This window comes from Gopherus evgoodei, chromosome 5 (assembly GCF_007399415.2).
Source record: "Gopherus evgoodei ecotype Sinaloan lineage chromosome 5, rGopEvg1_v1.p, whole genome shotgun sequence".
In the NCBI taxonomy this organism is placed as follows: domain Eukaryota; kingdom Metazoa; phylum Chordata; order Testudines; family Testudinidae; genus Gopherus; species Gopherus evgoodei.
In genome coordinates, this window is record NC_044326.1 from 54,384,635 (window position 1) to 54,398,650 (window position 14,016).

Consider the following 14,016-nt stretch of genomic DNA (forward strand, 5'->3'; position numbering starts at 1 on the left):
CCAGCACGCCACACTAATGCTAAAAGAGCTCCATGCAGCTCATGAGTTGCTGTTTGGCCATGCCTGGCTTAGATCAAAAATGTCTACACAGCTGTTTTTAGAGAATGCAAGCCCCTCTAGGCTGAGTCTGTTGACCCAGGCTAGAAGCTTGCTCCACAATGCTGTGTAGACATACCTATTAATATCTATAGGACTATTCCTGTGTTTAAACTCAAACATGGGCTTATAACAATCAGATAATTTTGGAATGGGTTCCAGTGTAAACTTCACAATGTTCAAATCACCTATTTTTGGGCTAAGCATTTACTAATGGACATAGATCACTGTGTAAAACTGAAGATTCAGTTTATTCTTGCAAGTTAGGTCAGCGTCCCTAAATACCGTAAAAAGATAAAATTGTAGAGCAGTGGTCCCCAAACTTTCCACTTCATGTCCCTGCCCTTACCCATCTGCCACCACACACACCCCTCCCCAGAGCTGAGAGCGAGGCCGGGGGGCCAGGAGTAGAGCTGCGGTTGGGGACAGAGCAGGGCTGGGTGGCACTCCCTCCCTGCCCCCCTGTGGGGGCTGGCCCAGGCACTGCTGCATCCCCCTGAACACATTTTAAAAACCTATATAGAATAAACGGCACTGAAGGATTCCCCACAACAGATAGCAACCTCAAGGGTAAGGTGTGGGAGGGGCAGAGCACCTCAGTCTATGCATATGCAGTAGGCACAGTTATCTATTTATAAAATATGTTAATACATATTCAATAAGGCGGCTAAATTTCCAAACCAAATACTGGAAAATTTGAGACCCAACAGACAAGCAAATATCCATGCTAGACATAATGTATGGCACAAAATTCAATATAAATTGCCAGAAACAGTTATGTCAGAGTGAACACATTTATTTATTTTTTTTAAATCAAAATTCAGCTTAAATCAGACACGTGATGCTAAGCAATCATTAAGTCAATTGCCCTCTCTTGATTAGGAAAATAGCTTGACTCTGAAAAATGTTAGCTAGCACCAATGTCTACCTAGTGTAGACACTAACACCTTAAAAATGTGTTCGGAGGTCATGACTAGGGGGACCATGACCACGTAACATTTTTAAGAAGTATTACATACTGTTGCCATTAAGCACTATCATGTTTTAAACAGCACATAGGCAACATTTTAAAAGAAAACCACACATTTTTCCTAGTCCTGACAAGACAACGGGTACATTGACTCTGCAACAACAAACCTGCAGCAGCGAGTCTCAGAGCCCAGGGTCAGCTGACTCAAGCTCCTGCTACGGGACTAAAAAGCACTCTTCTTAGCCCCACAGCACAAGTCCAAATCAGTTGATCCAGGCTCTGAGACTCACTGCCACACGTCTTTTATTGCAGTGTAGACATGCCTGTTGGTGCAAAATTGTTAACTAACAAAAGTTTGCAAAACATGATAAATTTTGCAAAAGTAGAATGGGCTAAGAGCAGCACCTCTAGGCCTGGATTCTTTAAAGTACAATTCAAGGATGTTCTTAACGTCCAAGTGTAAACACTAGAGATGAAGCAGATTAACACATCCTAGTAGTTCTTGTTTTCTCAGCGATACACAAATCTAGACAATAAACATAATCATTTCTACAGCCAACAACGAGCTTTGATCCACATACTACAGGGGAAGAGAATACTTCTCCTGGAAGTTTATCGACACCCACTACCAATCCATTCTTAGCATTCAGGATCCACACTGTACCATCTGTGGATGTTGCTGCCAGCAGCGTTTCACTCTCCAAGTCATGACTATGGAAAACAAAGGGAGTTGCATATACACTTGAAGTGGTTTCAAATTTCCACAGTAAATTACCTTCTATATTACAGCAGTAGATAAAGCAGTCATGGGAGCCAAAATATATTTCTTGCTTAGTTAAACTTGATACACATGGGGATGAAAAGACTGGTCCACTGGTGGAAAACTGCCAAACCTACAGAACAGCATTAAAAAAATAATCCATTATTGTAGGTTGTTAGGTTACCAGTGAGACATCTTTAGAACAAGCTGTTGACAGAGAGGACATACACACTGCATCATCTGGATTCTGGCATATGCTGTACTGTATATAATACATGACTAGAAAATACTTGCAACATTCACGAGTTAAGCTCCGCGCACAAATTCACTAGGCAGGCACTCACCTGGTAGTTTCCTGTAATGCAGTGTTGCTGTAACCATGTTGATCTCAGGATACTCCAGAGAAAAGGTAGATGAGGTAATATCTTCTGTTGGTAAGAGACAAGCTTTCAAGCTTACACAGAGCTGAACTGAAGAAAGCTTGTCTCCCTCATCAACAAATGATATTATCTCAACCACCTTTCTCTCTAGTTTCCTGTAAATTATTTCACCTATGTGGAGGTTCTACTAAAAAGAGGCTCAACAGGCAACACAGTAAGTACCTCAAGGCCATTACAGTAGAGGTGTCCCTCCAGCAGGGCAAACCCCACATCCCCTCTCCATGCACTCTGAAGAAAATCTTTCCTCACTGTATTGGTGTAGTGCAACAAATCCCATCTTGCGGGAGTTCCAAGAATCACCTACATAAAGATCCCTGCAAGCCAATGAATGCGGGGAGGAGTCCTAGCATCGCTGTTTTAGAACATCAGACATCCAAGGCTGGGAATGCTATCCAGTTAGAAAGGGCTGCTGTCATGCCACCAGGAGAGGAGGATATGCCTTTGTCAAAGGGAGGACACTGGCTGTTGGTTACTCCTTGCAGCAGGCAGTGCTCCCCCACTACTCCCACTACAGTGATGAAGAACCATTATGCTGCCCTGGCAATGAGGAATCACCTGCAAGGGTGGAGGAGGAGAAGCCATGTATCCCCAAAGCTGTGAGGATCACAGCCACCACTCCCAGGAGGAAACACTGGATAGTGGTGGTTGGTGACCCTCTTCTGAGAGAGACAGAAACACCCATCTGTCAGCCTGACATGGCATCCCAGGAGGTATGCTGCCTGCCAGGGCCCATATCCGAGATGTTATGGAAGGGACTATCAAGGATCATCCAGCCTTCTGACTACCCCATGCTACTCATCCATGTGGACACCAAGGATACTGCAAGGTATGACCCTGAGAAGATAAGAAGTGACTACAGGGCTCTGCCAGTAAGGGTGAAGGAGTTGGTGGTGCAGGTGGTGTTCTCTTTGATCCTTCCAGTCAAGGGTAGGGGCTCAGGCAGAGATAATTGCATCTTGGAGATGAATGCCTGGCTGTGAGGATGGTGTCGCCAGGAGGGCTTTGGATTCCTTGACCATGGGATGCTGTTCTGGGAAGAAGGACTGCTAAGCAGAGACAGGGTCTACCTATTTGAGAAAGGAGAAGAGCATATTTGGATACAGATTGGCTAATCTAGTGAGGAGGGGTTCAAACTAGGCTTGATGGGGGCAGGTGACAAAAGCCCACAGTTAAGTCCAAAACATGGAGATTTGGGAGAAGGGTCAGAATCTGAGGGGAAGCATGGACCATTATAGCAGAAGTCATGGCGGACCCAGAAAGTCACAGAATCCATGACAAACTCGCAACCTTAGTAATAATTAACAGTCAGCATGGATGTGACAAGAACAAATTGTGCAAAACCAACCTAACAGCTTTCTTTGACATGGTACCAGGCCTTGTAGATAAGGGGGAAGCAGCAGATGTGGTATATCTTGTTCTCAGAGAGGAGTTATCAGTGGTTTAAAGTCAAGCTGGATAGGCATATTGGAGTGGGGTCTCGCAAGGATCAGTTCCTGGTTTGGTTCTGTTCAATATCTTCATTGATTATTTAGATAATGACACAGAGAGTACACTTTATAACGTTTACTGATGATACGAAGCTGGGAGGGGTTGCAAATGGGTTGGTGGATAGGATTAAAATTCAAAATGATCTGGACAAACTGGAGAAATGGTCTGAAATAAATAGAATGACATGCAGGAAGGACAAATGCAAAGTATTCCACTTAGGAAGGAACAATCAGTTGCACTCATACACAATGGGAAATGTCTGCCAAGGAAGGAGTACAGCGGAAAGGGATTGTGGGTCATAGTGGATCACAAGCTAAATATATGAATCAACAGTAAAGCAAACATCATTCTGGGATGTATTAGCAGGCATGTTGTAAGCAAGACACAAGAAGTAATTCTTCCACTCTACTCAGCACTGATTAGGCCTCAACTGAAGTACAGTGTCCAGTTCTGGGTGCCACATTTCAGGAAAGATGTGGACAAATTGGAGAAAGTCCAGAGAAGAGCAACAAAAATGATTAAAGGTCTAGAAAACATGACCTATAAGGGAAGATTGAAAAAACTGGGTTTGTGCAGTCTGGAGAAGACAAGACAGAGGGGACATGATACAGTTTTCAACTACATAATAGATTGTTACAAGGAAGAAGGAGAAAAATTCTTTTCCTTAACCTCTGAGGATAGAACAAGAAGCAATGGGCTTAAATTGCAGCAAGGGTGGTTTAGGTTGGACATTAGGAAAAAAATTTCCTGTCAGGATGCTTAAACACTGAAATAAGTTGCCTAGGGAGTTTGTGGAATCTCCATTATTGGAGTTTTTTTAAGAGCAGGTTAGACAAATACCTGTCAGGGATGGTCTAGATAATACTTAGTCCTGCCATGAGTGCAGGGGACTGAACTAAATGACCTCTCAAGGTCCCTTCCAGTCCTATGATTCTATTAGTGACAACTTTTACTATGGACACCACCTATGGCTGTGCCCAGGAAAACAAATGATATCAACAATAAAAATTAAAATCAGAGATGCAAATCTTGTACATCTCTGAGAAAATAAATCTTACCATCGCATCCAAGATTTTAAGAATCAGACCAAGCCCCCCACACACTTACACAGGTACCTCTGTCATGATACCAGCATTTTGTTTGATACCTTGATAAACATGTCAGTGAAACCTTAATTCCAGTCAGTACCTTTATAAAACAAATCTGAAAGATAGGGATGGGACTTGAAAGCAACTCTTGCTTTCAACTCTGCTGTGTGTATCCCTGGCATCTGCTAACAGAATTCAAACCAAAAGTGTCTCCACCTGACATCCCTCTCATCCTCCTCTCCCAAATTAAAAAGGTTAGAATTTGAACTGAGATGCTCAGGACTTTTATCTCTGCATTAGGAATGGAGGGATGGCTGGGGAGAAACTGGGATTCTGGGTTTTATTTCCAACTCTGCCACTGATTTGCTGGATAGTCTTGGGCAAACTGCTTTACCTCTCTCTATTACAATCTATCTTTCTGTAAAATGAGTACATACTGATACTTGTTTTACCTGGCTGGTGTAAGAGTTAATATATGTTAACCACTGAAATCATCAGAACAATTTTATAAAACTGTGATTTATTGCTAAAAGATAAATCAAAGCAAGAGTTTGTGATGTAAGAAAGTCGAATAATCTAACAGTGACAGTTTTTCACCTTTTCTCCTGAGTGGCTAAAACAGTACACATTCCCATCCACACATCCAATGCACACATACTGCTCACTGCAGTGAGGAGAGGAGAAGAGGGGTTTTCCACAGGAACTTTTCCAGATCTTATTACCCGTATCCTGTGAATGACAAAGTACAAGACATGGCATTTAATGTGATTGTAGAAAGCTGCACACAAGTACTGGGCAAAATCTTCTTCCTAGTAACTGGGCTGGGCCCTGGGAATAGCCACAAGAAAAGAGAATTTGGTCCCCCAAGTGGCAGAGCAAGAGCAGACCTACTCTGCAGAGATTACTGCAACTTAATACCTAGAACAGTGATCCTCTGTGACCCTTATGCCTCTATCCTACCCTCCTCCAGGGACAGATAAGGAAGGACCAGAGGATCCATGAAACACCAGATCCTTCAGCTCTCTCTCTGGTTCCTTTCCCAGCCTTGTGTTTCCCCATCTTTAATCCCATCTGTGGCTCTGCAGAGGCTGTGAAGTTGGGCTACTTGCAGAGGGCACGCATTCCCCATACAGCCTCCTTATATCCTGAGCCTCCTTTTGCATAGCAGAACCCTATTGATTATGCTGCTAGAGGGCCTGCCACACCAGTGGAGAAGGGGGCAAAACTTCCTCCTAATAGCATAAAACTTGTTACTGCACATGGTGTTAATCCTAAACAGTGTGAACTGCTGCAACCCATAAATCACAATCATCATTATAGCTCATTAATACCGCTAGTACATGAATATTTGTAATGTATGTGAATTACCTGAGCCAGGGCCACTGCTACTCTGTGTTAACACATACAGAAGTTCAGAAACACTGGTTTAATGGACAGGGCAACAGATGGGGAGTCAGGAAACATGACTTCCATTTCTAATTTTGCCCTTCACTCAGCATGTAGTCCTGAGTAAGTATCTCTGGGCCAGATTCACAAAGATACACTTGGACATCTAAAAAGCAGTAAGGTACCTAGGAAGCAATGATGTTCACAAAATGGCTGCTCAACTGCCATCTATTCATTCATGCACCCAAGTTTCTGCCAGTACACAATGCACAAAGCCACCTAAATCCTGATGCTGCCCCACTGCTAACAAGCTCCTTGGATCCTTAAGGACTGGTGAGAATCTCAAAACTAGGCGTTCCTAAGAGCATGCTTAACTTGCACAAAGAGCCAGTAGCTAACAAATCAGGATTAATTTTTAATTTTGGTGGGGAGACAGGGGGCAGGCGGGAGAGGAGCGAGAGACCCATTCAAAACCCTGCTGTATTTGCCTCATTTGGAGCAGTGACTTGAACACGCCTGTAACATGCCAAGTAAGTATCTTAACCACCTGGTTAGAGAGTCAATCTCTTGCTTCTCTCTTCCTCTCTATCCCAATGAATATTTAATTATTTATACAAAGTGGAACAGCTTCAGCATGAGAAACTGAGACCCAGCCCAGATTATCCAATCCATTAGTTAGGGCACTCAGTTGGGATGTGGGTTCAAGTCCCTGCTCCCTTGCTCCAAATCAGGCAAAGCAGGGATCTGAAACTCTCTCATATCGCAGGTGAGTTCCCACTCTGCCATTGTCTATAATGGAGAGAGTATCTGTGTGTATGTCTTTCCCTCTCTCATTTTTCACAAGAGAGGTGACTTGGTTTAGGCAGCCAATTCCAGGAGAAGATTCTTCGTCTCTCTGCACCTCAGATTCCCCATCTGCAAAATCAAGATAATACTGCTCTCTTTTGAAATGCAGTGAGACCCCTGGATGAAAAAAACTGTTATTAGAAATTATGACCTTGCAGTCCTTACTGAAGCAAAACTTCTACTGACTTCAGAGCATGTTTTGGCTGAATAAGGATTCAAGATCTGGCCCAGCGATAGCAAGGAAGGTACATACTGGATTTATAGCCAGTAAAAGTCCTCCTAGTGTAGCAGCATACAGGTGATCTGGCAAGATACTTAGATAAGGAGACGAAAACACAGCTCCACCTTCACAGTGCAGCTTCCAGACACGCTCCTCCTTCTGTCAATCCAAGCAAAAGTATATAAAAAGCTATACAATCTGATAACAGAGTTAAAGTTCATTATGTTATTTGCAAGGACTCAGATGTCAAAGTTTTATCAACAGCAAGTTTACTTGGAAAATACTACTTACTAAGTGAAGATTATAGTTTGCCAGCAATCAAAGAAACCCATATCGCTCACAGCAGTTGCCTCTTTCATAGAGCTAAATATTGGAAACTCAGCTAAGAAATACGTAATATACACCCACATCATTTTCCTTCTCTCAACCCATTGTGAGTTTATTACAAGTTGCCAGCATTGGGTGTACATGTTTTAGATTTGCCCTAACCACTCAGTTCCGTACTAGTGATAGAGGGTAATTTGCCACATAGTTCTGAACTGGCATTGGCAGTGTAATGTAGGGAGGCCATAGACTGCCAACAGCACTTCTGATCACTGTCATTTAACCCTACTCCAGGCAGGCCTAATTAATATGGAGATATACCTATCTCATAGAGCTGGAAGGGACCTTGAAAGGTCATTGAGTCCAGTCTCCTTCCTTCACAGCAGGGCCAAGTCCTGTCCCTGACAGTCCCTGATCCCTAAATGGCCCCCCTTAAGGATTGAACTCACAACCCTGGGTTTAGCAGGACAATGCTCAAACCACTCAGTCATCCCTATCCCCAAATCAAGACTTAAATGAAAGCAGTTGGCAGTCTATTTACATTAGGGCTCCCAAGGTTGGCAGCACTGATGGAGCTTAAGCTGGTGTTACCATAGATATGGTTCAAGAGGGTCAGATGTTTTACTTTTGATATACATAAAGTTAGTCAGGGTGACTTCTTACATAAATATCCAAAGCGTATATATGCTGGTCATGCGATCCAATGTAGACTAGTCCAGTGGAAGGATGCACAACTGCAGAGCTTTTCACAGCATCTTCAGTGGTAAAGATACAGTGTATTTCCCCATTATGGCTTCTGAGTACATACACTAAACCATTATAGCAGCCTGGACAAAATAAAGTGCAATAGGAAAAAAAAACAAAACAAAAACAGGTAATGATATTTGTATTAGCGTTTTAACTGCGTCATTGCTGATCAAAGATTGGAGATGACAGACTGACTCATGAGCCAACATATTTCCCGGCACTTTCTGCATTCAAGTTTCTTGCTGAAAATAAAACCTCAGAAGTGCATTTGACATTAAGCACTCAATGCTCTTCTTCTGAGTCATTTTAAAGCTCTGCCTATTTTTACTGTGCTATTACTGTGAAGTTTATTGGAGGACAGAGTGAGCTACTGAATATGGACAAGGGAAGTGAAAAGTTTGTGCATGCAACAACAACAGTGCATCTGGCAATAAAGACACTGACGTGTATAATCAAGAGCCTCCATTTTGTTTAATAAAATTCAGGCTCTAGTACATGAGACGTTAAGGCATAATACAATTTCAGCACAATTATTTACCTGCAGGCTCAACAGCAATCAAAATATCAGCCAGAACTTTGGTCACCACTGTTATGTCAAGCCAAAAGGCAAGGGATCCAAGCTTTGTATTATTTTAACACATTAGACATATAAGGTGTGCATGCACCACATCAAGAGAACATTAGTAAGTATTTAATTACTTTTTCATCTGAGCAGATGACAAAAACCCTTCTGATTTTCATGGGGAGGTCAGTTACAGGTGACATTATCCTTTATGAGACAATTATGGCCACTTTGACATGCCAACAACAAACTGCTTTAAAATTCAGACAGCATACACCAATGGAGTGGAAAGTGCATTTGCCAATATCTTGTATAGTGACCTTTGCTTAGGCTACCCAAAAAAGCTTTTTAAAATTAATTAAAAAAAGAAAGAAAGATTATTTTGCACTAGATTTAACTTTCTGAAGTATCGTACACTAAGTTCTACTGTAACACCGACAGACCCCAGTCGTCGGCAGGCAGGATTGAATGTAGGACCTCTGGAGCGTAGTGCATGAGCCTCTACTGCATGAGCTAAAAGCCATATGCCTCTTAGCTAAGGCTGTAGAGCAAACTCAATCTCTCTCCTTAAGTAGTTTTAGTGCCACTAGATGAGACAGAACATCACACCCAGCAGGTGTGGGGGGTTACACTACCTTTTAATTTTAAAGCTTACTTCAAAGACATTTTTAAAACTCATCATCCCATGCTTTTCTAAGCAGTTCAATTATCATGTTCTAACTAAATTATTCAAAAGGAACTTGTACCTCTTGATTATCAATGTACTAGTACAGTACAAGCAGCAAAGAATCCTGTGGCACCTTATAGACTAACAGACGTTTTGGAGCATGAGCTTTTGTGGGTCAATACCCACTTCGTCAGATGCATGTAGTGGAAATTTCCAGGGGCAGGTATATATATATATATGCAGGCAAGCTAGAGATAATGAGGTAGTTCAATCAGGGAGGATGAGGCCCTGTTCTAGCAGTTGAGGTGTGAGGTGTAGTACAGTAGTTAAGAAAAGGAGAATAAACCCATTAGTACATAATACTCCTACTTGATTGCAATACTTTAAATAAGTTGCCCTTCCATTATTTTTTATGGTTGTGATAGGGTTACTGCCTTCGAAACACCTGCTCAGGATCTGGCATGGCTGCTTAGGGGCCCTTAAAAAGTCCATACTGTTTAGATATTCCCTTCCCATGGTCCAGTGTATTAAGTCTCGCACAGAGTCATTCAAAATAGAACTCAAACTTAGGGAATCTTCACCCCAGTTTCAAGATGGGACCAGCCCCTCCTACCTGAGTGTCTATCCTGTTTAGAATTCCTTTCAGAGTTCAAACACAAAGAGGCTCCTCTACCCAGTCCCTAGGTGAGCCCAGTTCCTCCCACCTGTGGATCTGTCTCTCTAGATTTTCAAAGTCTTCCTCTCCTAACAGAAGAGCCTCACAGTTCCCCTCCTTGGGGCTGTGCTTAGTCTTATCAGCTGTGACCTTGGATCAGCTTCCCTCAAATGGTTGCTCCTTTTTTCAATATTCCTTTCTAGATTGGAAGAGATCAGCAGACAGACCTCCTTCTCCTCTGCTGACCCAGGGCCCTACAGGAACCTTCTTTCTGCCTGAGGATCTGCAAACACTTTCTCTATCTAGGCCTCTTGCTTATCTATCTTAGGCTTGATTCAGCCACTTGACTCATCTGTTACATGATTTCACTCATTATTACTCATCCTCCTTCCCTGGGGAGATGAGCTACACTTGTCACAAGTGGATTGGAACCCACCTCCTTTAAAGGCCCAGCCACCCTCAATAGTGGCATTGGAGACGGCTTTCCTCTTTGTTCCCATTTACTGCAGTTTAATTTTAGACAGATACAGAATACAGGTTAGTGGAAGTAGAGATGCCAGCTACCTATTGTTGACATTGAATAAGCTGCTGTGTAATCTGGTTACAGTTTAAGAAAAAGGAAAATCATTTAAAATACATACCAACAATTATGAGTTTCCACACTTAGACACACATGCAGAGGACTCAATACGATCTCCAAGGATTGTCTCCCACTTGATTTTTCCTGAGTGTAAATCAATTGCCTGCATTGTGTGAGAATGAGACCCAACGTATACAGTTGCAGATAAATCATCTGTGGCTAGTGTTATAACTAATGGGGAGGCATCTACACATTTGCCCATATTTGACTTCCATCTTACATGTAATATCAGCTTCTCAGGCATTGTTAAAGGAGCTTGTTCTACAGAATGAGTACCTGTTTCATTTGCTTTGCTTGCAATTTCTGGACTGCTTCTGCTCTTTCCAGATTTATTCTCTGTCACTTCATATTCATTGTATTAGAAGTTACAGCAGATGAATAAGATGCTTGTTGTCTTAACTCTGTTCCTGCCTGTCCTGCATTATATGGGCTCATAAGAGACTCAAGGGAAGTCATCGACAACATCCGATTTCCTCGGTTTAGTGCAATAAATGCAGTCAATCCTGCAGCAGCATTAAAGTACCTTCTAGATTTTGGTTTTGTGTGCTCTCCATGGAATTTCTCTCCACTGCTCTCATTCAGTTTTCTTTTCACAGTCTTATGATTCATAATTTGGTCCTCACTTGGGAATACAGCTTTAAGAACATGTTGGTAAACCTCAGCAATGAGCTGCTGAGAATACTTCCAGGAGCCCAGGAATGGCCTTGCCTGCCAAACTCTCAATCTCATCATGAAACCGTAGTGACTTCAAGGAATCTCCACCACTGCACAGAAACAGTGAATCTTTGGAAATGCTGGGTGAATCATCTGGAAGACTCAGGAGAGACTAGAGAAGAAGTGAAGAACAGAGTTTGTGAGGCGAGCAATGTCCCAGTGCCACGGGGAAGTAGGGCCTGAGCCTGTCAGTGCCTCAGATCCCCACTGAAATCAACACGGACTGAAAGTATTCAGCACCTTGCAGGATTGTATTTGCTCTTTTTGGTGCTCTTTGAGAAATGCAGGCTGATCAAGGCGTGGGGGAAAGTGTCAATTTCAGCAGTGCTAATTTTATGCTTGATTCTGATTCTGCAGTTACTGGCCTCCCTTATGGCTTTCTTGTTTGGCATGAGAAGAAGTATTCTGAAACTGCTGACAGATTATGTGGCTGTAATTCACCCTACATACACTAATGGCTTAGCCGATTACAGATTGCAACTTCAGTTTATGGGGAAAAAAAAAACAAAACAAACAAATGGCTCCCTCTTGGCTGTTACAGAGAAACTGTATTTAAGTACTAAATTAACGGATGAAGCTACAGTACATAATATACATGCAGCAAAAAATATTCTGGTTGCATTTGTCACACTTATTAAAACTGTTTAATTCCTGACACATGTATAATGATCCACTGGCAATGATAAAAAGGCAGCTTAAAATATTACCTTCCATAAATACTGCAATCTTTCCCACAATTCCTCTGCTCCTCTCAGTTTACTGTCATGCCTTCTGGAATTTAGATGGTTACTGTAAATCTTGCACAGCTCAGAAACATCAATTTGCCTTCAAATAAAATAAAAAGCACAAGTTTTTTTTCATTGCATTTTAGACTTGTATCTTCAAATTCTTGTTATGGACTACATGTTCATCTAGGTCTCAGTCTAGATTTCTTTATTTGTGGGCAAAATTGCACCCATTTTTTTACACCAGCAATCAACTGTACCCACATAGAAGAGAGCAGGATTTGACAATTTATCATATGACACATACAGTGCCTCATCCTTTCCCAACTGAAAGCAGTCGCCACTGACTTCAATAGAAGCAAAACAGGTCAAATACATGTGTGTGTATTTCAATATTAAAATGCTTTTAATTACTATTATTCAATCCAGAGTCTAAGGGTGTCAATAAACACTATAGAGGAATGCAATTCAGAGACACAAATGAGAGCCAGACAAATTTTTCTGCAGAACACAGCTACAGCTTAGGGTGATGGCTTAATACCATGGGCCACATCAGAGCACAATGCAATTAAATAAGTAATACTGCATGAACCAGCTCCTACTGTTTTGGGGTCAAGTTCAGTAAGAAGAAGAGACAACAAATTTAGCTTCTAATGAACAGAAAAGGCACACAGCAGCATCTGCACTGAAGAGCATCTGTCAACATTACTTCATTTACCATGCAATGTGAAGGGCAAAGTTTCTATCAGCACAAGTTCATCAGGGATTGCGTAGGTTGGGAGATATTTCTGGAGTTCCTTAAGAATGTCACTTGCTAAGTTGTCTTTAGGTACAACAAACAAGATTAACTTTTCCTGTCGATACCATGTCACTGCACAGGCTTCCACATGACAAAGACCTTCAGCAGCCTGCAATATATGAACATTAGCCTTATTTGTGCTGACGTGCAGGGTAAAAAAACCAAAAAAACACTACCACAAATAAATAAGGAATTGTTGTGAAGGTTTATATTTTGACACTGGCAGCTACTGAATTTGCTGCTTCACAAACATCATGAAATCCCCCTTGCCCATCCCCTTGTTTTTATTTTTGTTAATGTTAATAAGGATTTAGCTCTCATGACAAATGTCAGAATGACAGCACTGAAGAATGAGTGTATTTAATCCCACAGTACAATCATCATATAGGCAGCAGCAGTACAAACTTCTCAATGACCCACACCACTGTACCTGAAGAATGACCTGGAGACACACATATAGGAGTGAGAACAAAATTCATTCTCCATATTCATTCTATGGTTGGTATTTCTGCTGAGACTGCCGACAAAGGGGCCAAATGAAATTCCAGTTTTATCATGGGAAATACCTCCCCTCTAGGAACAGGGCTGTCACCACCCATTCATCACTGTACACCAATGAAATCTGAACAACTTCTGTTACCCTACCTGGTTTGGATTTTATCTATCCCTTGTGTCATCCAAATCCCCTTAAGAATTTCACAGTTAAGCTTAGTTCATTTAACAGTAAGCGACCTTACATACACTATTCAGTACATATTGATTTAGCTAGACCCAAAGGTTTAGACCGGGGTAGTCTATTTTTGTCAAGGTCTAAATTTCTTGGTCAAGGTATAGTCAAGGTCCAGACTCCAACCCAGCTTCCCTTCTCAAACTCCCAACTGCCCCCACG

General features: G+C 41.9%; 1 protein-coding gene across 1 annotated transcript in view; it reads right to left on the reverse strand.

The window, feature by feature from the left end:
- Positions 1–876: 876 nt before the first annotated feature.
- AASDH (aminoadipate-semialdehyde dehydrogenase) overlaps positions 877–14,016 on the reverse strand; it is a 38,671-nt gene continuing 25,531 nt past the window's right edge. Inside the window, 9 exon segments of the mRNA XM_030563242.1 lie at positions 877–1,959; positions 5,440–5,571; positions 7,328–7,453; positions 8,282–8,445; positions 10,887–11,240; positions 11,243–11,556; positions 11,558–11,715; positions 12,311–12,426; positions 13,044–13,236. Coding sequence (XP_030419102.1) covers positions 1,549–1,959; positions 5,440–5,571; positions 7,328–7,453; positions 8,282–8,445; positions 10,887–11,240; positions 11,243–11,556; positions 11,558–11,715; positions 12,311–12,426; positions 13,044–13,236 — 1,968 coding nt within the window. The 3' untranslated portion in view covers positions 877–1,548.